This window comes from Pelophylax lessonae (genome assembly GCF_965119305.1).
Source record: "Pelophylax lessonae genome assembly, chromosome: 5".
Classification (NCBI taxonomy): Eukaryota; Metazoa; Chordata; class Amphibia; order Anura; family Ranidae; genus Pelophylax; species Pelophylax lessonae.
Window position 1 is genome coordinate 38590952 of NC_138772.1, and position 25875 is coordinate 38616826.

At 42.0% G+C, this 25875-nt stretch overlaps 1 protein-coding gene across 6 annotated transcripts in view; it reads left to right on the top strand.

The window, feature by feature from the left end:
* ETV1 (ETS variant transcription factor 1) overlaps positions 1–25875 on the top strand; it is a 100007-nt gene that overhangs the window by 17137 nt on the left and 56995 nt on the right. For all 6 annotated transcript variants that reach the window (XM_082259066.1, XM_082259065.1, XM_082259062.1 and 3 more), the window contains one exon: positions 12514–12567. In XM_082259066.1, the coding sequence (XP_082115192.1) occupies positions 12514–12567 (54 nt within the window). The remainder of the gene's footprint in view (positions 1–12513; positions 12568–25875) is intronic.

The following is a 25875-nucleotide window of genomic DNA, read 5'->3' on the forward strand; positions in this document are numbered from 1 at the left end:
CTCATGCCGTGTCTCTATCGTTGCTAAGTTTCCCTGTGTGTTCTCAAATAATTTAAAAAAAAATAAATAAAAAAAGAGAATTTCCTACTTTTACTACTGTGTTCCTCTACATTTACACTTCTTGATATTCTCTAGCAACCCAACCCATCTGACGAGGCCCAAGACCCTTAAACTCTACAAGTGTTGTAGAGCACTTTTGCAGACTTTTATCACAATTGTCAATCAAATAAAGAGAAAATAAATAGTTTTCCTGGTGCTGAAGCTTTTCAGAAAAAAATGTGTAGGTTCGAAGGACAGTCTGCAGTGACGGGACCTTTCGTAGTTGGTACATGGATTGGTAGATATGATTCTTATTGGAGTTCGTTAGATCTGACCTTGGCTGAGAAAAAGTGGAAAAAGTGCAAAAGAAAACCTAAACTGCTTTCCTGAGTAGACTATAATAAACGTTTTTTTCTTTAACTTGTCAGACGCATCCTTGACATTTAAAACGGGTAAAAGCTGGTTGCCCCCCCCCCCCTCCCCCATCTAGGAAACATGCTGGCATGTTCCCCTGTTATATCTTTTGTATAGACCTCCACATATAGCCACTTCCGTGATACATGATTGATCCTTTTCATGTATAGAAATTTTATAAATAAAACCCACCTATCGAAACTCATACTGTCCTTTATTAAAATCACTTCAATACTCTCGAAATACTTACATCTGAACCCCTCTCCTGTTATTTTCTCTATCATATTATGTATTTTGGGTTTGTTACCAATTAGTTAGTATTGGATCACCGAGAATGTTGATCGGAATGATCCAACTGTTGTACTCTTCTCTAATGTGCACTTTGTTCAATAAAGCTTTTTGGAAAAAAAAAAAAAAAAGAAAAAAAAAAGCTGGTTGCCATTGATCAGTTTTACATAAGCGTCTACTTAAGCCATTGAGTACTTGTAAAGGTGTATGGTTGACGCAAAGGCTTAGACTGTTGATGCTTTTCTTCTGATTTGTTTGTCGAAGTTACTAAAGGTTTATTCGTGAAGATCATTCAATGTGCAAAGTGAATTTAAACCTGACAACCAATGGAATTCCAGGTCACTGTATTCGGGGATAGATACATTCCAATTATTGTTAAGGATTGCAGAACTTTTGCACTCAGAAGCCTTTTTACTCTGTATTCCGTAAGATCCTATGTGATTGAATTTTTTTTTTTTTTTTGTGTGTCCTCTGTCAATTTGGGGCAACCAGGGCTCTCCCATCTGTTGCACTAAGCAAATGCAATAATGAAATACGCTAAGCTTGTGACTGGATGCAGATACATTAATCTGTCTGTTAGTGCTTACTATACAAGGGTTCTTTCTGGCAGGGAAACCTTTTATTTGCTCATGCTTGCAAGTGCTATCTCTGCGTGCAATAGCTACAGGTAATCTGACATCCGGTTTTTGGGAAACTACAAGTCCCTGCATGGCTGTTCAGGCTTGCTGGAATTTGTAGTTCTGCAGTGTTAGCAGGTGCATAATGCAAAATGCAAAAAGTGCTGATTGGTCAGACTGCAGTGTTTTATAGCGCTTCTGTAGACACCAACGGGTTAATGCACGGTACATCAGCAATTTTGTATTTCATTATTGTGATTGATAATAATGTAGCCTAAGTATGATTCTGCATTTACCACTTGGCAGCTTTAACCCTCTTTGTACTGCCTGTGTGCCTTGTTTCCATCACTCAGGTGCTTGTTGGCATTTCCCAAAAATGTCAGTGCAATTTTTTATATTGTTTTTATTTTTCAAGGGGATTTATAGATTGAGATTAAAATAATACCCAACAGCACATGAAGTGCTAAACATTTATTGACTGTCACCCCAGCATTTGATGGCTCAACTTTTTGTTTACTGTTTTTTTTTTTTTTTACTTTTTTTTTTTTTTCTGTTGGGGATCATGTGGGCATTGCACAGTATTCTGTGTTTATTTTAAGTCAATGGGACCAAAGAGTGTAGAATTTTGGAACAGTTGATAAAAAGTTAAAAGCTTTGGAAAAAGTCCGGTTTCCAGAGTTCTTTCTTCTTTCTTTCTTCTTTCTTCTTTCTTTCTTCTTTCTTCTTTCTTCTTCCTTCTTTCTTCTTCTTCTTCTTTCTTCTTTCTTCTTTCTTCTTTTTTTTCTTCTTCTTTCTTCTTTTTTTTTCTTCTTCTTTCTTCTTTTTTTTTCTTCTTCTTTTTTTTTTTTTTTCTTCTTTTTTTTTTTTTTTTTTTTTTTTTGGTTTTAACAATTTTTATGCTACACGTCTCTCTATTCAGCTGTACAAATGAATTGGGAAATTTCTTGTGTAAACAAAGGTTTTATTTTATTTTTTTTAATTTTCATTAGTCTAGTCACGGAGTTGCTGCAAAATTCAGCCAAATTTCAAAAAGTTGTTGTATTTTATTATTGATTTGTGCCATTTTCCGACGCTGTACAGTTGCATGCAAAAGTAGGGACACCCATAGATCTTGTACTCTGTCTCTTTGCACTTGATAACGCTCCCTTTGAAGAAACCTGGCATCTTCAAAATGTTTTTTGAATTCACCCAACAGCCTGTCTATTTTTGGCTGACTTTTTTTTTTTTTGTTCTGTGCACAGTGCTTCTAGTCAAGAAATATTCTTAGGTTGTCGTGCATGTGCTGAAAATTTTTACATCGAAACACAAACTTTTGATAATTGATCACAGTTCAAGAAAATTAGTAGTATTAATGTGTTAAAATTGGCAGACACATATAATGTTTGTTTCTCGTAGAAGTCATGTTCGTTCTTCACAAAGTCCTAAAAAGTTAAATTTTTTTGGGGGTGCACATACTTTTTTTTTTTTTTTTTTTTGTGTTCATCTGTGAGTGAAATTGGCAATTGTAACAAGCATAGATAATACTACATAAAAAAAAAAAAAAAATTTTATATATATATATATATATATATATATATAATATATACATACACACACATACACACACACACACACACACACACACATATATATATATATTTATTATTTATACAGGATTTATATAGCGCCAACAGTTTGCGCAGCGCTTTACAATGTGAGAGAAGACAATACAGTTCAAAACAGGAGGAACTAGAGGGCCCTGCTCGTTAGAGCTTACAATCTAGAATGGAGGGTCAAATATATATATAATATATAATATATATATATATATATATATATATATTATATATATATTATATATATATATATATATATATATATATATATATATATATATATATATATATATATATATATATATATATATATATATATATATAAAATATTATATATTTGGATTATATATAATTTTGTTACCAGTAGGAAAAACATTTAAAGCAAGAACCATCCTTCTATTTTTTTTTTTTTTTTTTTTTGTACTTTTTTTTATTATTTCAAATATATATAATATTTGTTTTTTTTCTTTGTGTGTGAGTGTGGTATTTTTTTTTTTTTTCTTTTATTTCATTTTTCTCTGTTTTTAACCTGACTAGTTTTGTAACTATGCAACATATAGCAATAGCAGGATACAGCTTAGGGATAAGGAGGAGAGGGTGATAAGTATCCCCCGCTCAACAAATTTAGCGATTCTAACTTTTAATCAAACATTCCTGCAAAAAAATACTACTTTTATTTTGGTTCTGGCAAAATATTTAAGATTTGAGTTCTGACTTAAGAGGAAACAAGTATCCTTGTGTGACAATTATTGAAATTTCTACAGTACACCTACATTTTAGGATGAGAATTAAGAGAGATAAAATAACTTTTTTTCATGCGTTTCACTCCCACCGCTTTGGCGTACACCTCTTTCTTCCGCGTACAATAGGATCGCATAACGTCTGAAGGACAAACATTTGCTACATCAATACAAAAGTTGCACAATAACCCCTTTTCATTTTCCTGGTTTTACTAGCTAAATACACAGAGAGGGTACACAAACACTGAACAATAGGCAGTTTGTGGCTGTTTTACATATGTGTACAGTGCACAATTTCATTGCAGGCCTAGTGCAGATCGCTGGTTGCTTGTGTGCTAAGGGCAGCGTTGCTTTGCATGTGGTTTTTGGAATTGATTTTAGTCTCCAGAACTAAATACTATGTTTTATATGTATAGTGGAAAATCAGAACTGTGTTGTACTTTTTGGACGTGCAAGATTCATATATTAAAATCCTACCCTATTATTTATTTTATTTTTTTTTTGCAACTTACTAATAGTGTGTGTGTATATTGTATATAAATTAAAAATAATGATAATAAAAAAAAAAAAAATATATATATATATATATATATATATATAATTTTTTTTTTTTTCTTTTTGTTATTATCATTATTTTAAATTTATATATATATAATATATATATATATATATATATTTTATTATCATTATTTTTTTATATATATATTTTATATTATTATTATTATTATTATTATTATTATTATTATTATTATTATTATAATAATAATAATAATAATAATAATAATAATAATAATAATAATAATATTTTTTTTTTTTTTTTTTATTATAGGGAGATCCTTTCACAAACCTGCCCCAAAGCATACCTCCCAATCTTCTAAGAAGAGAAAAAATTACCCCTCTTAGCAGAATAGAATATTAAGGCTGTCTTTGCACCTGTGTGTTGAGTTTTTTACTGCAACACTTGGCACCATATGTGGCGTGTTGCAGTGCCATTCACTGTACAAAGTACAGTTGGTACTAACACACTGCATTCCAGCATATGAAAGTGCAAAAAAAAAAAAGGCACCAGTCATGTTTTCCCCGTTGTTTTGCATTGGCTGCCTAGTCTTTATAAATGTATGGTCTTAATGCAATATACTGCAATAGAATAGAAGTAGCAAAGGATACACCCCTTGTTGCCCCACCAATCACGCAGTCCCTTTATGAATTAACATGCAAGAATAACTTAAAGCCCAACGCCTGGCATCTAAAAAAAAAGTGATCCCTTGCAGTTGGGCTGCACCCACACTGCAAGGGTTAATTGCTTGTTTAGGTCTAGGGGGGGACAAAAAAGATTTACTTACCCGATCCCCTTCTCTCCCTCACTGCTAGACTGGTTCTCACAGCATCTCCTCCACTACACTCCAGGAGTATAAGGTCCTGAAGTCATCAAGACCAAAGCAGGCTCCAAAGCTCTGCACAGTATGTGTTGATGCCAAGGGACAGTCCGGTGCTGGAGCATGGGGGAGCACCATTTGCTGGGAGGGGGGAAGCTGGGGATCAAATAAGTACTTTATTTTACTCTCTCCTGGACAAAATGAGCAATTAGCCCTCCCAGTGCAGGTGCAACACCACTACAAGAGATGCCCTCAAAATTTGTCCAGAGTTTCCCAGCCTTTACGTATTACTGTTTTTTTTACAAATTTAAAATAAACTAGTGCAATAACCTGAAGACTTGTTGAAGTTTTGTGCAATATAAACCGCTTTTTGGCCATTTTAAATAGTCGTGCAGGTCTCCATACCTGAGGTGGGACGTTTGAGGAATGAGAGACTGATGGATTTGGTTGCAAATAATGGACTGTTCCACCAAGTGAGGGACAGTCGGGAGCTATGCTTTCATAGATTCATAGCGGTTGTTACAATAAGATGGCAGGATTTGTTTCCAAATGATACAGTCCCTCCAAGTGAGGGACTGACTGAAGCTATGTTTGAAGTCTACATACATTGGAGCGATTTACAATAAAATTACAAGATTTGGTTCTAAATTATATGATCCTTTCAAGTGAGGGCCAGTTGAGAGCTTTGCTCGAAGTGTAGATACATAGGGGCTATTCTAATAAGATGGCATGATTTGGTTCCCGATTATAGTCTCCCCAAGTGAGGGACTAACTAAAGCTATGCTCAATATATGCATACATAGATAGAGGAGGTTACAATAAAATGGTAAGGATTTGGTTCCAACTGGTAAGGTCCTTCCAAATGAGGGACAGTTGGGAGCTATGCTTGAAGTATGGATACATGGGGACCATTAAAATAGGATGGCAGGATTTGGTTCTAAATGATACGGTCCTTCCAAGTGAGGAACATTTGGGAGCTTTGCTCGAAGTGTAGATACACAGGGGCTGTCACAATAAAACTGGCCATAGGTAGATTTTTGTATGAAAATACTCTGAACATTCGAACGTCGTTTGGAAGATATTGTTTGCTTTAAACATCTGATTTTGGGATGAATGAACTTTATTGAATGAAGACCTCATACATTTGTCGCTACGGTCGAAAACGAACGTCCATTTCACCTCACTAATGATTAGAAAAATTTAACAAACTTTCTTACAACATTCTTTTTCTAAGAATTTTCATTATACATTCTACCCATCTATGGCCAGCTTAAGATGGCAACATTTTGGTTCCGAATGATGGACCATCCCACTAAGTGAAGTGAGGGACAGTTGGGAGCTATGCCAGACATTTGGATACATAGAGGCTGTTACAAAAGGATGGTAGGTTTTAGTTCCAAATGATGCAGTCCCTCCAAGTTAGGGACCGACTGAAGCTATACTTGAAGTCTACTATAAAATACCAGAATTTGGTTTTAAAGATATGGTCCTTCCAAGTGAGGGACAGTTGGGAGTCTTGCTTAAAGTATGGATACATAGAGGCTGTTACAAAAGGATGGCAGGATTTAGTCCCAAATGATGCAGTCCCTCCAAGTGAGGGACCGACTGACGCTATGCTTGAAATCTACAATAAAACACCAGAATTTGGTTTTAAAGATAGTGGAACAAAAGAACAAATTCCCCTAGGATATGGGACTTTAATGGCAATAACCAGACCTTGAGTAGTAAATATATTTCAGCAGATTTATTATTATACAAACAAGTTATGAAAATTCATTTCAAAAGAATAACAATTTATAAACAACACTTTAAAACAACAAGTGGCCATATGTTACGTCTCTTGGACTGGAGGTGGCTGAGACTTCCAAAGATGACCAGACGCGTTTCGTTCAATCGCCTTTTTCAGATAGGAACAGATCTCAAACACATACAATAGTCCTAGACGGGTAAGGCCACAATTATTAAAAACAGGCAGGTTACACCTGCATCCTAGAGAACTGCTGTGCTCCTGACAAAGTCACCTAGCACTCTGCCACAGTAGAAGATATGCAAGTAACTTTTCCACAGTGAGGAAAAACAGAGGCACACAAAGGTCAGCAGGGGCTGTAGAGTGGCGTAAAATGGTTACACAGCAGGGATGGCCGCGCCTAGCCAAAAGGCTCCCACAGGGATCAGTCCAAAAAGGAGGCGTTGTATTGTGTATATCCGTCTATTGAAATCCCACTGGATGTGGATTGTATAAGAGTATTAAGGTTGAAGAATCCCTGAGTATTGAGTAGGAGGGTGTGTAAAGGCGGTTTTAAAGATATGGTCCTTCCAAGTGAGGGACAGTTGGGAGTCTAGCTTAAAGTATGGATACATAGGGGCTGTTACAACAAGATGACAGAGTTTGGTTTCAAATGATACTTTCCTTCCAAGTGAGGAAAAGTTGGGATATATGCTTGAAAGTGTAGATATACAGGAATGGCAAGATTTGGTTCCAAGTGATGGACTGATTGAAGTTATGCTGGAAGTATATATATGTAGAGGTGGTTACAAAAAAATAGCAGGATTGTTTCCAAATGATATGATCCTTCCAAATGAGGGACAGTTTGTAGCTATGCTTGAAATATGGATACATAGAGGCTGTTACCAACTGAAGCTATGCTCGGAAATATACAATAAAACTTCAGGATTTGGCTTTAATCGACATGATCCTTCCAAGTGAGGGACAGTTGGGAGCTATGCTCGAAGTGTATATACATAGGGGCAGTTCCAATAAAGCTTGTCATAGGTAAAATTTAGATAGCAAATTCTTAGGAAAATTTGTATAAAAAAAAATCTTAGATTGTTGTTCGAGAGATTTTTTTTTTTTTGCTGTTAACATCCGATTTTGGAACAAATGGGCTTTAGTGAAAGAAATCCAAATACACTGTTAGAAATTTTGTTTGGGGAAAATTTTCCTTTCTGCTCCTTTGAATTATCCGTTCATGCCGGTCAAAAAGGAATGTCCGTTTGACCCCCATTAATGATTGGAAAAACTGGCAAACTTTCTTAGAACATTTTTTTTCCTAAGAATTTTCATTAGAAATTCTACTAATTTATGGCCAGCTTAAGATAGCAAAATTTTGGTTTCAAGTGACGGACCAATCCCACAAAGTGAGGGACAGTTTGGAGCTATGCTTGAAGTAGAAGGTCTGGAGTGTGGTGGTAGATTGGACCAAAGTATCCTGAGTAGCTGGCCAGAGGTTTCTGGTAAAGCTCAAATATTCTACTGAAAAAGGAAAGCGAGGGAAGCGCGAGAGTGTGGTAGGTTAATTCAAAAAACAAGAAAGCAGTGCTTCCATGATAATAAAAGAAAGGTCAAAATGGACTTGCAAATGTTGAGGCTGCGGTCACCCAACTATGGGGGAACCTGAGGCCTTCCTAGTGCTCTCTCTCTATGCCTCGGGCATTCCCATCCTGGGTGCTCTTAGGCAGTGGTGTATTTTGGTTTTGTGCTGCCCTATGCAAGACTAAAATTGGGCGCCCCCCTCCTATGTAAATTTGTCCCACTCCTTTAACGGATGTGACTCCCTTTTAAAATTGAAGGACTACAAGTCCCAGGGTGAACCCCTGAGATCTCCCGAGGGGGGGGGGGGGTGAGAGGGGGTGGGAGAGAGAGAAGGGTGAGAGAGAGGGTGGGTGAGGGAGAGAGAGGGGGGATGATGGAGAGAGAGAGGGGAGAGAGAGTCAGGGGTGAGAGAGAGAAGGGGGGAGATCAAAGAGTGAGAGAGACAAGGGGGATGAGAGAGACAGGGGGGATGAGAGAGACAGGGGGGATGAGAGAGACAGGGGGGATGAGAGAGACAGGGGGGATGAGAGAGAGACGGGGGATGAGAGAGACAGGGGGGATGAGAGAGAGTGGGTTGAGAGAGAGAGAGAGAGAGGGGGGGATGAGAGAGAGAGGGAGAGAGAGAGGAGGATGATAGAGAGGAGGGGGGGGAGAGGCGGCTATAGCAACCAGTGGCCAATAGAGTCTCAGGTGGAGGGGGGGGGGCAGCTTTTTTGCTGCCCCCTTGCAAAGTGCCGCCCTAGGCCTGGGCCTTGTTGGCCTAGGCCAAAATACAGCACTGCTCTTAGGGGGGTTCTCAGGTGGATGAATGAAGTAGTAGAAAAATTCAGCACAAAAAGGACCCTTGGGTAGCTTGGTTAGCAGAGGTTGTTCAAAGGATAGATAGGAGTTGTCTGCTTTTAGCAAAACATCCAATTACTTTATTTCACCAAATAAAAGGCATTTTGTGGGTTCAAATTGCCACTTTCTCAGTTCAAGGTGATACAATTGGTGTCTAGAATCAGCTGGTAGTGAGACCAACTTGGGGACTTTTTCTTAATTGGCCACTAGGTGGAATGTAGAGCTGGTGGCAGTGATGTCATCTAGGTGGGTCACATGTAAGGAACTGTTCTCCACCTAGATGACATCACTGCCATAAGCTCGGAGATGATCCTCCCCAGTGAGGGACCGTTGAGAGCCGAAGTACATAGGGGCTGTTAGTGATAAGGTGGCTAATCAGTTGGCACTCTCTTTGGAGGTCTGAGGTCTTAAGTTTGTAGGTTTGAATTTCACGGGGGACAACATCTGCATGGAGTGTACATGTTTTCTCGTGTTTATGAGGATTTTCCTCTTGTGCTCTGGTTACTAAACATTATCCAACTTAAAGCTGAACTTGGGCCAAATTCGTTTTTTTTCTTCCAATGCAGTGGGGCTGTGCCCAAACTGCATGGGTTAACTAATTTTTTTGTCAAGGGGAGAGGAGAGCGGGGATCTACTTGCCTAATCCTCCGATCCTCCTAACACAAGACTGGTCCGGCACCCCCATGCTCCAGCGTTTTTGAATAGCGGACTATTCTTGACATCATCACGCCCAGAGCAGGCTCCATGATCCAGGAACAGTCCACTGCTGGCTTGTGGTTGAGTGCCGTTTTATCCGGAGGATTGAGTGAGTATAAGCTTTCTGCTCACCCCCACTAGACAAAACGAGCGGTTGACCCGAACGTTGAGCTTGAAAGCCCAACTCCAGGCAAAACTTCTGTCATGTAGTTTTGGATCCAGTGTCACCCATTAGAACTTCAGACAATTTTAAATTCTTTGTATCTCTGTAGAGGAGATCCCTGTTCTGGCTGACGCCGGTCACCTGGAAGGGAAGTGTTGGAGGGATCTCCATCATGGGGCCAAACATGCTTGTAAAACAACTCCGTGGAGTTGTGCTTTAATTGGAATCTACCCAGCCTTTGAGTTCCGCATATGCCAACCTGAGGTTTATAAGGCCACAACTTTTAAGCAAAGGTCAACCTTGATGGATTTATGTATGTCGTAAAGTGGCGTATTATATGTCAGCACTGAACAAATATAATAAAATAAAAAGTTTATATTTGGTAAACACAAATATGTAGATGGTTCTGTGTACTTTTTTAAAGCTGAACTCCGGGATAAGCAAATATTATCAAAATGCATTTGTCATACGTATTCTTCTTTTCAGGGTGGATTTGACCTAAATCAAGTTGATTTAAATCCCTAGTAAAAAGGCTTGATTTAAATCCTAATTTTTAAAGAGCAACTGTCATCTCTGTCCCGCAGCGGCGACTCCTCCTCTGACCCGCTGTTGACTCACTGACAGTCCCATTCACTTTAATGGGGACGGCTGGTGATGTGGCGGGGACACAAGGTGAGGGACGTGGCGGCGGCAGGTGAATGGATGCCCGCTAACAGGCGCTGCCATGATGGATCTGAAATGACAGGTGCTCTTTAAATGTAAGGACTCCTTCTTGCTAGTAGTCTGAAATTGTGTGAATGCATCAATGCAGTGCATGTTATCTCAGTTTGCGGAGCTTGGATTCATTGTTTGAGTTTACCAAAAATGTAAATATTGCAGAATATACAGCCTCATGCTACATAACTAAGCTCCATTTCATGCTGAGCAAACTAAATTATTTATATATCTTAAATAGAAAACTATCTATTTACTCCAAAAGCATTTTTTATTCAAATAAATTTGATAAAATGTGATTTTAAATAAAAATATTGCTCCCGCTGACACCAATGCTGAGGCACTATTGCTCCCGCTGACACCAATGCTGGGGCACTATTGCTCCCGCTGACACCAATGCTGGGGCACTATTGCTCCCGCTGACACCAATGCTGGGGCACTATTGCTTCCGCTGACACCAATGCTGGGGCACTATTGCTCCCGCTGACACCAATGCTGGGGCACTATTGCTCCCGCTGACACCAATGCTGGGGCACTATTGCTCCCGCTGACACCAATGCTGGGGCACTATTGCTCCCGCTGACACCAATGCTGGGGCACTATTGCTCCCGCTGACACCAATGCTGGGGCACTATTGCTCCCGCTGACACCAATGCTGGGGCACTATTCTTCTCACAGACATTACCAATTGAGCATAATTCCTGCCACTGACCCTAACATTGGGGTATTATTCCTCCCAATGACAGCAATGTTGGAGCATTAATCCCGCTGACACCAATAATGGGGTACTATTCTTCCCACTGGTGCCAATGATGGGGTACTATTTCTCTCAATGGGGCACTATTCCTCCCGCTGACACCAATGCTGGGGCACTATTCCTCTCGCTGACACCAATGCTGGGGCACTATTCCTCTCGCTGACACCATGATGGGGCACTATTCCTTTTGCTGACACCATGATGGGGCACTATTCCTCTCGCTGACACCATGATGGGGCACTATTCCTCTCGCTGACACCATGATGGGGCACTATTCTTCTCACAGACATTATCAATCGAGCATTATTTCTGCCACTGACGCCAACAGTGGGGTACTATTCCTCCTACTGACACCAATGATGGGGCACCATTCCTCCCACTGACCCCAATGATGGGGCACCATTCCTCCCACTGACACCAATGATGGGGCATCATTCCTCCCACTGACACCAATGATGGGGCACCATTCCTCCCACTGACACCAATGATGGGGCACCATTCCTCCCACTGACACCAATGATGGGGCACCATTCCTCCCACTGACACCAATGATGGGGCACCATTCCTCCCACTGACTCCAAAGATGGGGCATTGTTTACTCCCACCGACGCCAGGACATTTTCTACTCCCACTGGCCACAGTCCGGCCCCTCTAATATCTGAAGGATAATAAACTGGCCCTTTGTTTAGAAAGTTTGAAGACCCCTGCTTTGATTCTGTAAATAAGAAAAGGTTATCCTCCTCTTACGGGGCCGGCTTTCCTCTTATCCTTTAGGATATAGTGGATACTTCACAAGCCTGTATTGACAAAGAGTAATGACTTTTGAAGGTTGATGATCTGATTGCTCTACCATGCTGAAATGTTGTTATAATTGGAGGAGAGGATGGGGGGCGGGGGGGGTTCTTTTTTAAATAATTTTTGCCTTTGAAAAACTAATTTTCTTCTTCTTCTTCTCTTGCAGCTCAAGTCCCGGACAACGATGAACAGTTCGTACCAGACTATCAGGCTGATAACTGTGAGTATTGCATTCTATGACTCAAGCTGGTGAAGTGTATGCACTTGGTAGTGATTTGTTCTGAGATGATGCGGAGTGCTTCTTTGCTGCTCACCGTAACGTGGCGTTTACATCTTGATTTTCTTAAGTGTTTTTGTGTATTATTATATCCATTACTAATGGAAGGAGCCAGACATTAATGGAACCTGCTGCTGCATTATGGCAATTTCTGTAGCGTGGGAGCGGTGTGTGTATTGCATATGTTTCTATGATGTGTATATTTTTTTACTGTAAACTCATAATACGCTATAGCGTTTAAAGGGGTGGTTTTAAAAAAAAAAATGGCCCCTGCAAAAAAGACGTTTTTAAAGTGACCGTAAACAATCACCTTGTAAAACAACCCATTCATTTTAACATAGAGATAAAAGGCAAAACCTTTTATGTATAGATATAAAAATACATTATAAATACTTTTTTTCCCTTTTTTTTATAAGTGATCACATTCCCTCTGTTCTCAGCTGCATAAGAGCTGGGGGAGGAGAAGCAGCAGCACACTGAGCTTCCCAGTGAATGGCTTCCCAGTGAAAAGAGCGCAGCGGGGGAGTGTCAGGACATGTCTGATTATTGGAGGAGAGCATACTGGATTCCCAGCATAGCTAGGAAACTAACAGGGTGTGCTCTCCTGCTTAGTGTGGTCAGTTTTCAAAAGGAAAGCAGGGGACTTGCAGGAACACTTTCTCATAAAGGAAGCAATACAAAGAAAACAGGATACTTTACATACAAGTACATGGTACAGCAGTCACATATCATGGATATGAAGTGTTGGGGTAACAAAGGCTTTAAATTGTACAGCCCAGGCAGTAAAGCTGTATTTAACCCTAAACCAAAAATTTAATCTATTGCAGCTTACCAATCATTAAATGTGGTGGCTGCATTTGTTTTCTGTCCTCAGGCTTTTTTTCCCATCTGCTTTCACCTAGTGATCTGGCCAGTAACACAACTCCTGTATTAGAGTGCATCCACTCTGGATGAAGGAGCACAGGGGGCACCTTTTGGAAGCAACATTGTCAGTCTGGGGGGGAGGGGAAAATCCAGTTGTCATTGGAACAGAAATAGAGGTGAAATCTTTCAGCGATGATGCTAGGTGTAGTGACAGCTCTCTAAGGCTAGGTTCATACTACTATGCGTGGGATGGGTGTAGAGCCGCGCTTGACAAGGAAGGTCGCCACATTTGGACATGCCCGTTCTCCATCATTTTACAGAACCTAAAGGGCTCTTTTTATATTCGACTTTCGGTTCCAGGGCATTCCCGACCATACCAACCATCACAGCCCTGATGAAGGGGGAGACGTTCCCCTGAAACGCGTTGGCTATTCTCACCATCTGTGAACTGAATTTCAAAAAAACTTTAATAACCTCAAGTGTGACGACCCTCAATATCAAGTGCTCCTCTACACCCATCCGAATTTATCTTGCAGAGCACCTTTCCATCGCCAAAAGAGGGGCAGTATCTGAGACCCTAACAAGGCTCATCCACGTCTTGCCTTCATAGGCTACGTACCCCCAGTTCCAGAACAAGGCCACTTAGCGCCCAGGGCAAGGATGCCAAATGGCGCCCCCCCAAAAAAATTGATGAGCATTATGTGTCAGCAAAAATCCTCTCCCTTAACCTCCAAAAAATTGAGCACTAATCTGCACGCTTATCCCCACCCATTAATTCCCTTAGCAACCCAAAGTTCTCCCCAAACAAAAACTCCCCCCTCTTCCAGTACAACTCCTCCTCTCACCTTGTGAAATCCCCAACCTAGCACAAATCTGTGACCCCACCAGCACCCCCCCCCCCCACTATAAATAATCCTCTACCCCTCAAACTTCTCCTCTGACCATAAATCTTTCCACGGCGCCCCCCCCCCCAAAATAAAAAAATAAAAAATCTCCCCTCCTAGCACTTAGATCCCCCTTCATAACATGAATTCCAATCCCCCCCACCACCAAATTTTGCCTTCTAAAGTAAATCATACACCACTGCTGCCCCCAAGAACCCCCCCTCCTAGCACTAATCCTCTTATACCTCCCCCCTCAATCTCCGCACAAATGTTTTACTCTGTCCCTAATCCCGCCAGCTTGTAGGTAGGAACTCTCCATGCAACTCCCCCCACCTCATTCGATGCCACTGCCCCCAGGGCAGCCGCTTCTCCTGCCCACCCCTTGTCCCGGCCCTGCGTACCCCCATGAAGGACAACACATCCCCCAGATTACCTCTAGGGATACCAGACTGCCTACACAGGCACATTAGATGACTACTGTACATTGGGAACACACACAAAATTGCGCTCTGTCCTGACATGCACAGATATGCGCTGCCATAATGTTTCTGTAAAACGTGGGCGCCAAACCGCATGGTGCCGCAGACCTTATTTCTATGCACAGTATACAATGGGCGGCCATATTTACTCATTCTATGTGCTGGCTTTATTCTTAGTAACAATGTACTGTCATCATGTTTGCTTGTCTGGTCTGACCAGCTGAAAACCATGGCCTCTGTGACCGAGATTTTATCTCAGCAGTTGTTGGAGGAGGCTGCAGAAGTGATGGCATTGAAGATGCAGAGAGTAATTAGAGGGGGTTCTGCTAATTACCTAATACAGTCATGGAAATAGGGCATAAGAAGCAGGTCAAAACTTTACAAATAAATGCTGCAGGAATAACTCCATACCTCCTATGTTAAATATCTAAAGTAGTATTAAACCCCCAGTTTTTTAATTGACCACATCGAACGCAATAAAATAAACATTCCCCAGTAAACTATTTAGTAAGATTCCTACCCCAGCACTTGCATGTTACAACTTTCAATGGGGGGCTGTGTGCATAAGTGTGCGCAGCCTATTCGGGTGTGCACCCCAATGTTCAAACACACATTTTAAAATATATTAAAACATGGCCGGTGTCAGTAGGGCAGTGGATGGTGTCACTAGAGCAGTGGACATGCTAGTAGGGCAGAGATTAGTGTAAGTAGGGCAGTGGATGGTGTCGGTAGGGCAGTGGACGGTGTCGGTAGGGCAGTGGACGGTGTCGGTAGGGCAGTGGACGGTGTCGGTAGGGCAGTGGACGGTGTCGGTAGGGCAGTGGACGGTGTCGGTAGGGCAGTGGACGGTGTCGGTAGGGCAGTGGACGGTGTCGGTAGGGCAGTGGACGGTGTTGGTAGGGCAGAGATTAGTGTAAGTAGGGCAGTGGATGGTGTCAGTAGGGCAGAGATTAGTGTAAGTAGGGCAGGGGATGGTGTCAGTAGGGCAGAGATTAGTGTAAGTAGGGCAGGGGATGGTGTCGGTAGGGCAGAGATTAGTGTAAGTAGGGCAGTGGATGGTGTCAGTAGGGCAGAGATTAGTGTAAGTAGGGCAGGGGATGGTGTCAGTAGGGCAGAGATTAGTGTAAGTAGGGCAGGGGATGGTGTCGGTAGGGCAGAGATTAGTGTAAGTAGGGCAGTGGACGGTGTCAGTAGGGCAGAGATTAGTGTAAGTAGGGCAGGGGATGGTGTCGGTAGGGCAGGGGATGGTGTCGGTAGGGCAGTGGACGGTGTCGGTAGGGCAGAGATTAGTGTAAGTAGGGCAGTGGATGAGGTCAGTAGAGCATATTTATGGTGTCGGTAGGGCAGGGGACGGTGTCAGTCAGTAGAGCAGTGAATGGTGTTAGTAAGACAGTGGACTGTGTCAGTACTTTATTTGTATTTTCTTACAATATTTTGAAACATTTTTCCACTTTTTTTTTTTTTTTTTTTTTTTTTAGGAGCTTTGATGAAATATGAGGGGTCTAAACACACCCCTGTCTCACTTTTGGGACAGAGAAAGGGACTGAGGACAGAGATTCCACAGTTCTTTTCTCTGCACCTCAGCTGCGCTGGACAGGGAATAAATGGGAATTTTCTTTGTGCTTATCCGCTTTTTGTTCATTTACAAACTGAAGCATAGTAAACAGTTGTGAATGAGCACAGTGAGTGATCAGTACTGACTGAGGAATGGGGGGGCCCGGGCAGCAGGAGGAATCTGCATCACACAGGTTAATTAGGGTGTGCCCAGGCACACCTGGCACCCCCTGTGCGCACACCTATGGCTGTGTGTTTCTATTGATGCACACAGTGTAGGGAGACACCACTCTAGTTCCTGTGTGCGAGCCGTGCTGGATTACCAAATTGGAAGAGTAGGTATTTTAAAATCTTAAAATAAAATTACAGTGACACTTTCTTAACCCCTTGGCGCCAGCCGCACGCAAATATGCGGCCTCTCAGCGGCTGGGCCTTAGTGCCGAACGGCCACACATTTGCATGAATTATGGTCAATACAGCTGTGCCAAGAGCGCATGCCCTGCGTGCTCCCGGCACAGTTACCGGCCCTGAACGAGAAGCTACTTGTGATTTGGGAGTTTTCCAGTCGTGTGACAGCTAATCAAATCTGTCATATGATCTTAAACCCCGCCTCCCAACATCCTAAACCTCTTAAAGGGCCGGGAGGCGACATCCCAAGAAGCTAAATTCTTTACAAAAAATAGAAAAAAGGAATCCACTCAAATAAATGAAAACTTTACATTAAAGACATAAAGAGAAAATACTGTATCAATGTAACGTACCCAATAACCACTTAAATTGGTTGTAAAGACTCAAGGTTTGAGTCTTTGAAGGTGAAATGAAGGTGAAAAACCTGTGTGCAGCAGCGCCCCTAGCCCCCCCCCCCCCCAAAAAAAAAAAAAAAAAATTACCTGAACTCCATTTCGATTCAGCGAAGGGCATGAGAGACTTGGCTTTCCCGGTTTCTCCCTCCCAATTGGCTGAGACAGTGGCAGTAGTCTTTGGCTCCCGCCACTGTCAATCACAGCCAGAGAGCAAATGAGGAGAGAGCCGGGCAGGGCTGAGACGCACTCCTTGTGTGAATAGACACACAGAGCAGCGGCTCCGGAGTGAGCCTGCTCGGGTGCCCCCATAGAAAGCAGGAGGGAGGGGCCTGAAGCACCAATAGAGAACACAAGAAGAGGAGGATTGGGGCTGCTCTGTGCAAAACCATTGTACCGAGCAGGTAAGTATAACATGTTTGTTATTTAAAGATCTTAAAAGTTGTTTGTTTATTGTCTATAAACCATAGACCTCAGCTTCACATTACAGCTTCTCAGTCTAGCGCCAGGCTTGCCCATTATTTAGCTCAATGTTACCTCACTAGAGCACGCCCAGGAGAAACCTCCAGAAACCTGCCAAGCGGGCCCCAAGGTTTTAACTGCCTAGGGGCCTCCACAGAGTTTAATCCAGTAGTGCATGCAAGGGTGGCTCCATAGAATGCTGCAAGAGAAAGGAGCCACCATGACACAGGAAAGCTGAGCCAGTGATCACGGCACGGTCCTAAAATGGGACATAGACAAGGATTAAAAGACCAAGAAGCTTCATACTCAGCAAGTGATTAAATCACTGTAGCATCCCCATACTGGAACTGCAGTTTCCTCCTAAAGACTTCAGAAAGCCAAACAAATGCTTTGCAATAGTTAGCTGCACACACTGCTCTTCTGAAAGCTAAAGCCCCCTATGAACAAGGCCGGATAACTTTGCATGGAGTTATTACATGCCAGCTGAAAGTTGAAATTAAACTTTTGTTGGCAGCAAATAAATTGAAACCCAGAATGAATTTCTTGGACTCAGACTTCAGAATCAAACCATTTTATTCGCTAGCGAAAATGTTTTAGCCCGGCTCATGCCCGCTTGCTAAGTGAGCAAAAAATTGTGTACATCACATATATGAAACGGCAGTTACGTCACAGATACATATTTCCCTAACTAGCTTGGCAGCAATACAATACATATCCTCCCCCTTACCGATGATTCCCGTACATCTGTGTTCAGCAGGAACCAGCCGAGATTTGAACCGTTAATGGGCAGGCTGAATATGCCAACCAACTTGGGTACAGCCAGCCTGCCGGATTATCTTGCGATTATCACTTCTTAGCTGCTAGCGACAATCGCTGTGTTCTCCTGGTGGGAACAGCTTCCCCCACATGCCCCCACTCCCCCGCCAAGAGAAGACAATGGTTCGGCAGGAGGGATTCCCGCATCAGCACTGTCTGTGTTGATAGGGGGAATGAGCTAATTTCTTTCCTGCAACCTGTGGTTACAGGAAAGAAATTTGCTCTGTGTATGGCCAGTTATGCAGCAGCATAGCACAGCAGCTAGATCTCCATCACTGTCCCTGTATCTGGCTCATCATTGTGCCTGTACCTGGCTCATCATTGTGCCTGTACCTGGCTCATTATTACCCCTGTACCTGGCTCATCATTGCCCCTGTACCTGGCTCGTCATTGCCCCTGTACCTGGCTCGTCATTGCCCCTGTACCTGGCTCGTCATTGCCCCTGTACCTGGCTCGTCATTGCCCCTGTACCTGGCTCGTCATTGCCCCTGTACCTGGCTCGTCATTGCCCCTGTACCTGGCTCGTCATTGCCCCTGTACCTGGCTCATCATTGCCCCTGTACCTGGCTCATCATTGCCCCTGTACCTGGCTCATCATTGTCCCTGTACCTGGCTCATCATTGTCCCTGTACCTGGCTCATCATTGTCCCTGTACCTGGCTCATCATTGTCCCTGTACCTGGCTCATCAATGTCCCTGTACCTGGCTCATCAATGTCCCTGTACCTGGCTCATCATTGCCCCTGTACCTGGCTCATCATTGCCCCTGTACCTGGCTCATCATTGCCCCTGTACCTGGCTCATCATTGCCCCTGTACCTGGCTCATCATTGCCCCTGTACCTGGCTCATCAATGTCCCTGTACCTGGCTCATCAATGTCCCTGTACCTGGCTCATCAATGTCCCTGTACCTGGCTCATCATTGCCCCTGTACCTGGCTCATCATTGCCCCTGTACCTGGCTCATCATTGTCCCTGTACCTTGCTCATTGTCCCTGTACCTTGCTCATTGTCCCTGTACCTGTATCATCAATGTCCCTGTACCTGGCTCATCATTGTCCCTGTACCTGGCTCCTCATTGTCCCTGTACCTGGCCCATCAATGTCCCTGTACCTGGCTCATCATTGTCCCTGTACCTGGCTCATCAATGTCCCTGTACCTGGCCCATCATTGCCCCTCTACCTGGCCCATCATTGTCCCTCTACCTGGCCCATCATTGTCCCTCTACCTGGCCCATCATTGTCCCTCTACCTGGCTTCCATGCAAACTGCTCTGAGCAATAAAAAAGGTCACTGATCATTAACTAGTGATTCAGACACGCTTTCTTTTGTCCTAAGTAGCTTAGACAGTTAATCGTATTAAATATTAGCGTGTCTCATATTGAGAGCAACACACAGACCTTGTCAGACAGGAATTTTGATCTGCGATAGTTACAGGTATGGGACCGTCCAGAGTGTGGAGCACAATGATAACAACATTTCTTTCAAAATTGGACTTTCACTGTGCTAATGTTACCCAAAAAAATTAGATTTACTGTACATATGGGGAGATTTCTGATGCCCTCTTTATATGGCTACACCATAAAAACTCCATAAACGACATCAAAAGGATGGGGAACTCTCACGTATAGGAGGGACTCTGATGTGAAGCTGTGATTTTGAAGTAAAGTTAATTTCACCAAGGCGGTTGGGTGCATTGTCCCAAGCTCAGGTTTCCCATTCACAAGTAACATTTACGTTTACATTTTAGACTGGGGTGCCTCAACATTTTGCATACTTTTAAAGGGTGCCATGGCTATAAAAAAGGGTCGAGAATTTATGGGAACCTGGGAACTCTTTCTAGCTCTTTTTCTGTTGATGATTTCTCCCACCCATCACAATGGGCACAGTTGAACTCAGCATATGGATGGTGGAACCACTCATATAGGGCACAGTAGGCATGTAGACCCAGGAACTGAGCACAGGCATAGTAGGAACCCCTCATAATGGGGACAGTGGGTGTGTAGACCCAAGATCTCAGCACAGGTATGGCAGGAGCCCCTCCTAATGGTCACAGCAGGTGTAGAGACCCAGAAAATAAGTACAGGGATGATGGGAACCCCTCATAGTGAGCACAGTAGGCGTGTAGACCCAAGAACTCTACACAGGGATAGTGAGAACCCCTCATAATGAGCACAGTAGGCGTGTAGACCCAAGAACTCTACACAGTGATAGTGAGATCCCCTCATAGTGGGCACAGTAGGCGTGTAGACCCAAGAACTCTACACAGGGATAGTGAGAACACCTCATAGTGGGCACAGTAGGCGTGTAGACCCAAGAACTCTACACAGGGATAGTGAGAACCCCTCATAATGGGCACAGTAGGCGTGTAGACCCAAGAACTCTACACAGGGATAGTGAGAACCCCTCATAGTGAGCACAGTAGGCGTGTAGACCCAAGAACTCTACACAGGGATAGTGAGAACACCTCATAGTGGGCACAGTAGGCGTGTAGACCCAACAACTCTACACAGGGATAGTGAGAACACCTCATAGTGGGCACAGTAGGCGTGTAGACCCAACAACTCTACACAGGGATAGTGAGAACCCCTCATAGTGGGCACAGTAGGCGTGTAGACCCAAGAACTCTACACAGGGATAGTGAGAACCCCTCATAGTAAGCACAGTAGGCGTGTAGACCCAAGAACTCGACACAGGGATAGTGAGAACCCCTCATAATGGGCACAGTAGGCGTGTAGACCCAAGAACGCAGCATAGGGATTGTAGAAAACCCTCATAATGGGCACAGCAGGTGTACAGACCTGGGAGCTGAGCTCGGAATTCTCCCCAATAGAGTTCCTGGAAGAAAGAAGAGACGGTCAGTTTCTCTCCATCATGACCAAACACTGATATACTATTTTTTGAGGGATTGGCCATTAAAACTTTCTAGGATAGGAGAAGAAAGCTTAATCTAGTTGTTTTTATCAATTTCAACTTCTCTTTATCATAAAGGAAATATTATTATCATCATCATTCTGCATTTTAATTGGGCATTGAGTCTAACTGCTGTTGTAAATAGATGTGCTTTGGCCATACATAAGGCAGGCATATGTTTAGTTTATAGATGTCACACATGGCGGATCGCTCTCCTGTCTACGCCGCACACTGCTAATATTTGTACAGACAGTTACCGTTTGCACATGTTCTCTTATGTACATTCAGAAGTTCCCAATGCACAATTAGAGCAGACATCCATCACCTCCGGGCCCTAATGTGTCTCAATGTAAAGACAAAGTGCTGTTTGTTTAGGTGCTGCTAAGATTGGCAAAGTCTGTGAAAACATATACCCCCGTGTCACTACCATTCACACATGTAGGGGTTTGAATCTTTGTATATGGATGTGTCATCGAGGAAAAAAACAACAGTTTAGCTCTCATTATGCAATAATCGTACAGGCACGTCACACTGATCAGGCCCACTAACTCTGTCCTCGTTGTCCTCGGCCACTTAAATGATATAAATGACAGAATGGATTGTCCCTGTACTATATAAAGTCTACTTTTCAATACTTTTGCAAATAAAGCCTGTACTGAGAATATGTGCCTAGGCTCCCCATTTGTAAATACTCATTGTTGGGTTGAGCCAAACGCTGCTTTCCAGTTTTGCAGTGATTTTACTAGCTACATGCTTGTTCTAGGTCAAAGTACTAATGCCAGAAATGGCCAAGGAACAGCTTTCTGAAAGATCTAAATTTTCTGTGGTACAGTTTCCCTTAAAGGGGATATACATTGTATACAAGTAATAGGCTTGATGTAAACCTTATTGGTATGTATTAAAATGTTATAAAGTCTTTCCATGTACTGTATATGGTATGTAGTACATAATTAGTTATTACACTATATGGCCAAAGATTGTGGACTCCTGTTCCAAATCAATAAAAGTAAAACATTTTATTCACAATTTCATTTTAAAAACATATACGCAATACAAAAATATTCCACAGAGTATTTTTTCATAAGCTATAACATATCTAGCCTTTCCATATACAAGTATGCCAGAAACCAACTGTCTGATGGTCTTCCAGATCTTGTGATGTCTATCAGCTCTATCAACCCTGGTTACCTACTCCCTACAAAACCAATATACTCTCAATGGAGTATTTTTTTTTATAGCAAAGTTGTTGTTGTTATGAAATTTATAAATTTTCTTTTTAAAAATAGAGTTTAATTTGGGACTCAACACATTGGAACCTCCAAAAGTCCCCTACATTCATTGATTTGAATTGATACTCAAATGTGATGTGGTGTTAAGACGTATGGATTGTGAACCTTCTATTTTTTTTTTTTTTCTTATATGGGCTTGTTAGATATCCAATTCCAAAACCATGTCCATCAATGTGGAGTTATTCTAGTTTATGACTGGATCAACCTCCACTTATCTGGGAAGACTTTGCATAAGATTTTGGAATGTATCGGTGGGAATTTGTGCTCATTCAGCCAAAAGAACATAGTCAGGTCCATAAATATTGGGACATTGACACAATTCTAATCTTTTTGGCTCTGTACACCACCACAATGGATTTGAAATGAAACAAACAAGATGTGCTTTAACTGCAGACTTTCAGCTTTAATTTTGAGGGTATTTACATCCAAATCAGGTGAACGGTGTAGGAGTTACAACAGTTTGTATATGTGCCTCCCACTTTTTAAGGGACCAAAAGTAATGGAACAGATTAACAATCATAAATCAAACTTTCACTTTTTAATACTTGGTTGCAAATCCTTTGCAGTCAATAACAGCCTGAAGTCTGGAACGCATAGACATCACCAGACGCTGGGTGTCATCCCTGGTGATGCTCTGCCAGGCCTCTACTGCAACTGTCTTCAGTTCCTGCTTGTTCTTGGGGCATTTTCCCTTCAGTTTTGTCTTCAGCAAGTGAAATGCATGCTCAATCGGATTCAGGTCAGGTGATTGACTTTACTTAGCCATTGCATAACATTCCACTTCTTTCCCTTAAACTCTTTGGTTGCTTTCGCAGTATGCTTCGGGTCATTGTCCATCTGCACTGTGAATCGCCGTCCAATGAGTTCTGAAGCATTTGGCTGAATATGAGCAAATAATATTGCCCGAAACACTTCAGAATTCATCCTGCTGCTTTTGTCAGCAGTCACATCATCAATAAATACAAGAGAACCAGTTCCATTGGCAGCCATACATACCCACGCCATGACACTACCACCACCATGCTTCACTGATGAGGTGGTATGCTTTGGGTCATGAGCAGTTCCTTTCCTTCTCCATACTCTTCTCTTCCCATCACTCTGGTACAAGTTGATCTTGGTCTCATCTGTCCATAGGATGTTGTTCCAGAACTGTGAAGACTTTTTTAGTTGTTGTTTGGCAAATTCTAATCTGGCCTTCCTGTTTTTGAGGCTCACCAATGGTTTACATCTTGTGGTGAACCCTCTGTATTCACTCTGGTGAAGTCTTCTCTTGATTGTTGACTTTGACACGCATACACCTACCTCCTGGAGAGTGTTCTTGATCTGACACACATACACCTACCTCCTGGAGAGTGTTCTTGATCTGGCCAACTGTTGTGAAGGGTGTTTTTTTCTTCACCAGGGAAAGAATTCTTCGGTCATCCACCACAGTTGTTTTCCATGGTCTTCCGGGTCTTTTGGTGTTGCTGAGCTCACCGATGCGTTCTTTCTTTTTAAGGATGTTCCAAACAGTTGATTTGGCCACACCTAATGTTTTGCTATCTCTCTGATGGGTTTGTTTTGTTTTTTTGTTTTTTTCAGCCTAATGATGGCTTGCGTTACTGATACTGAACTATTCCTAAATTTCATAAAATCTGGGAACCATTGGTCTCAAATGACAGCCATCCCTTGGATCTCCATTACGTCTCCCCTTACTGGTTGAGTTGTACATGTGTCAGGACCTTCCTTGCAACATACCTGATGTTATGTTAAATTTGGCCATCTGATTCTGACCATCTGGCTCTTATTGATTATGTCTATGCAACATTTGTAAAAACTTTTATAAACAAATTAAACATGTAAAAAAAATATATACATACACAGTGTGTGTGTGTGTGTGTGTGTGTGTATATATTATCATTTTTTTCTAAGATTATATTATTTTTTAGGTTAATCTACAGTTCAAGACTACCCTCAAAGTTTTTTCCTGTTCCTAAAAAAAAAAAAAAAAAATACAGATGTTTCTATTGCATCATGGGACCTAAGCAAGGTTTCTACAGAACCTGCCTAGTTATGACATACTAAGGGGGTGCAATGAACACATACTAGAGCTGAAATGCAGATCCTTACATGTGCACAAAACAGAGCTATAGGGATACCATGAAAGTAAATTTTTCTACAGGAAGGGTTGTATTTTTCTGAAAAAAAAGAGGGCTGTTTACATAGGTCACTTTTAAATAAAGTCCCATAGCGCTCGAGTATAGTGGTATCCAGCGGACGTCCTGAAATGATTGTTTTGCTTAGCGTTGAGTGACCCGGGTGATATTTTCCATTCCGTTGGAGCAGAATGCTTCCAGAGGCCAAGACTTGTATCATTTCATAATGTGAGAGTGTGTCTGTGTTTTGGCATGGCTCGGCGCTCCGGCTTGTTTGGCAGTTTATATACAGAACATGCGAAATGGCTGAATTCATACCATCTTACCATTTGTCAGAACCTATTAATGCATAGCTTGTTCCAGGTCGACAGAACGGTGAGCGACATGTGCTCAAAGTTTTCAACGTGGTGGCGAAATTGCTGGAACTAAGCTGTACAGAATACATTTGTAAAAAATATTTGTAATCCCAAAGAGAAATGTAGTCTTTTTTTTTTTTTTAATTTTTCTCTTTTTTATTTATTTATTTTTTTTCTCCATTTTTTTTTTCTCTTTATTTTTTAGTTTTATTTTTTTTCTAAATTGTTTAAAACTGTGCACCTATAGAAACATTGTAACTATAGCTTATTTATCTACAGAAGACAAATAATGTGCCTTTTTTTTTAAATTACCTTTTTTTTTTTTTTTTATTCCCCTGAAATTTTGGCATGACTTAAAGCTGAAGTTTAACTAAAGAAAAAATCGCTATAGTTTTAGTGGCCTAAGTTACCTGTAATAATTTTAAAGCATGTTCTACATTGTACGGGCAGCTGGAGCCTGTAAAAATCATCTTTTCAGGGATGCCCGTCCTCTTCCTGCTGCTGAACTTTCAGCACTGGGGGGGAGTTAATGGCTCTGAGTCTTCTGTGAAGCTACAGTGAACAAACTCTGCCCACTGCCAGGGACCTGCCCTACCTCCTCCCTCCTCCTCCTCCTCCATAGGGAAAAGTTGTTTCATAGTGTACAATGCATGTAACACAATCTCTAAATGGAGGAAAGCCTGATGAGCCACGGGAACCTCTAC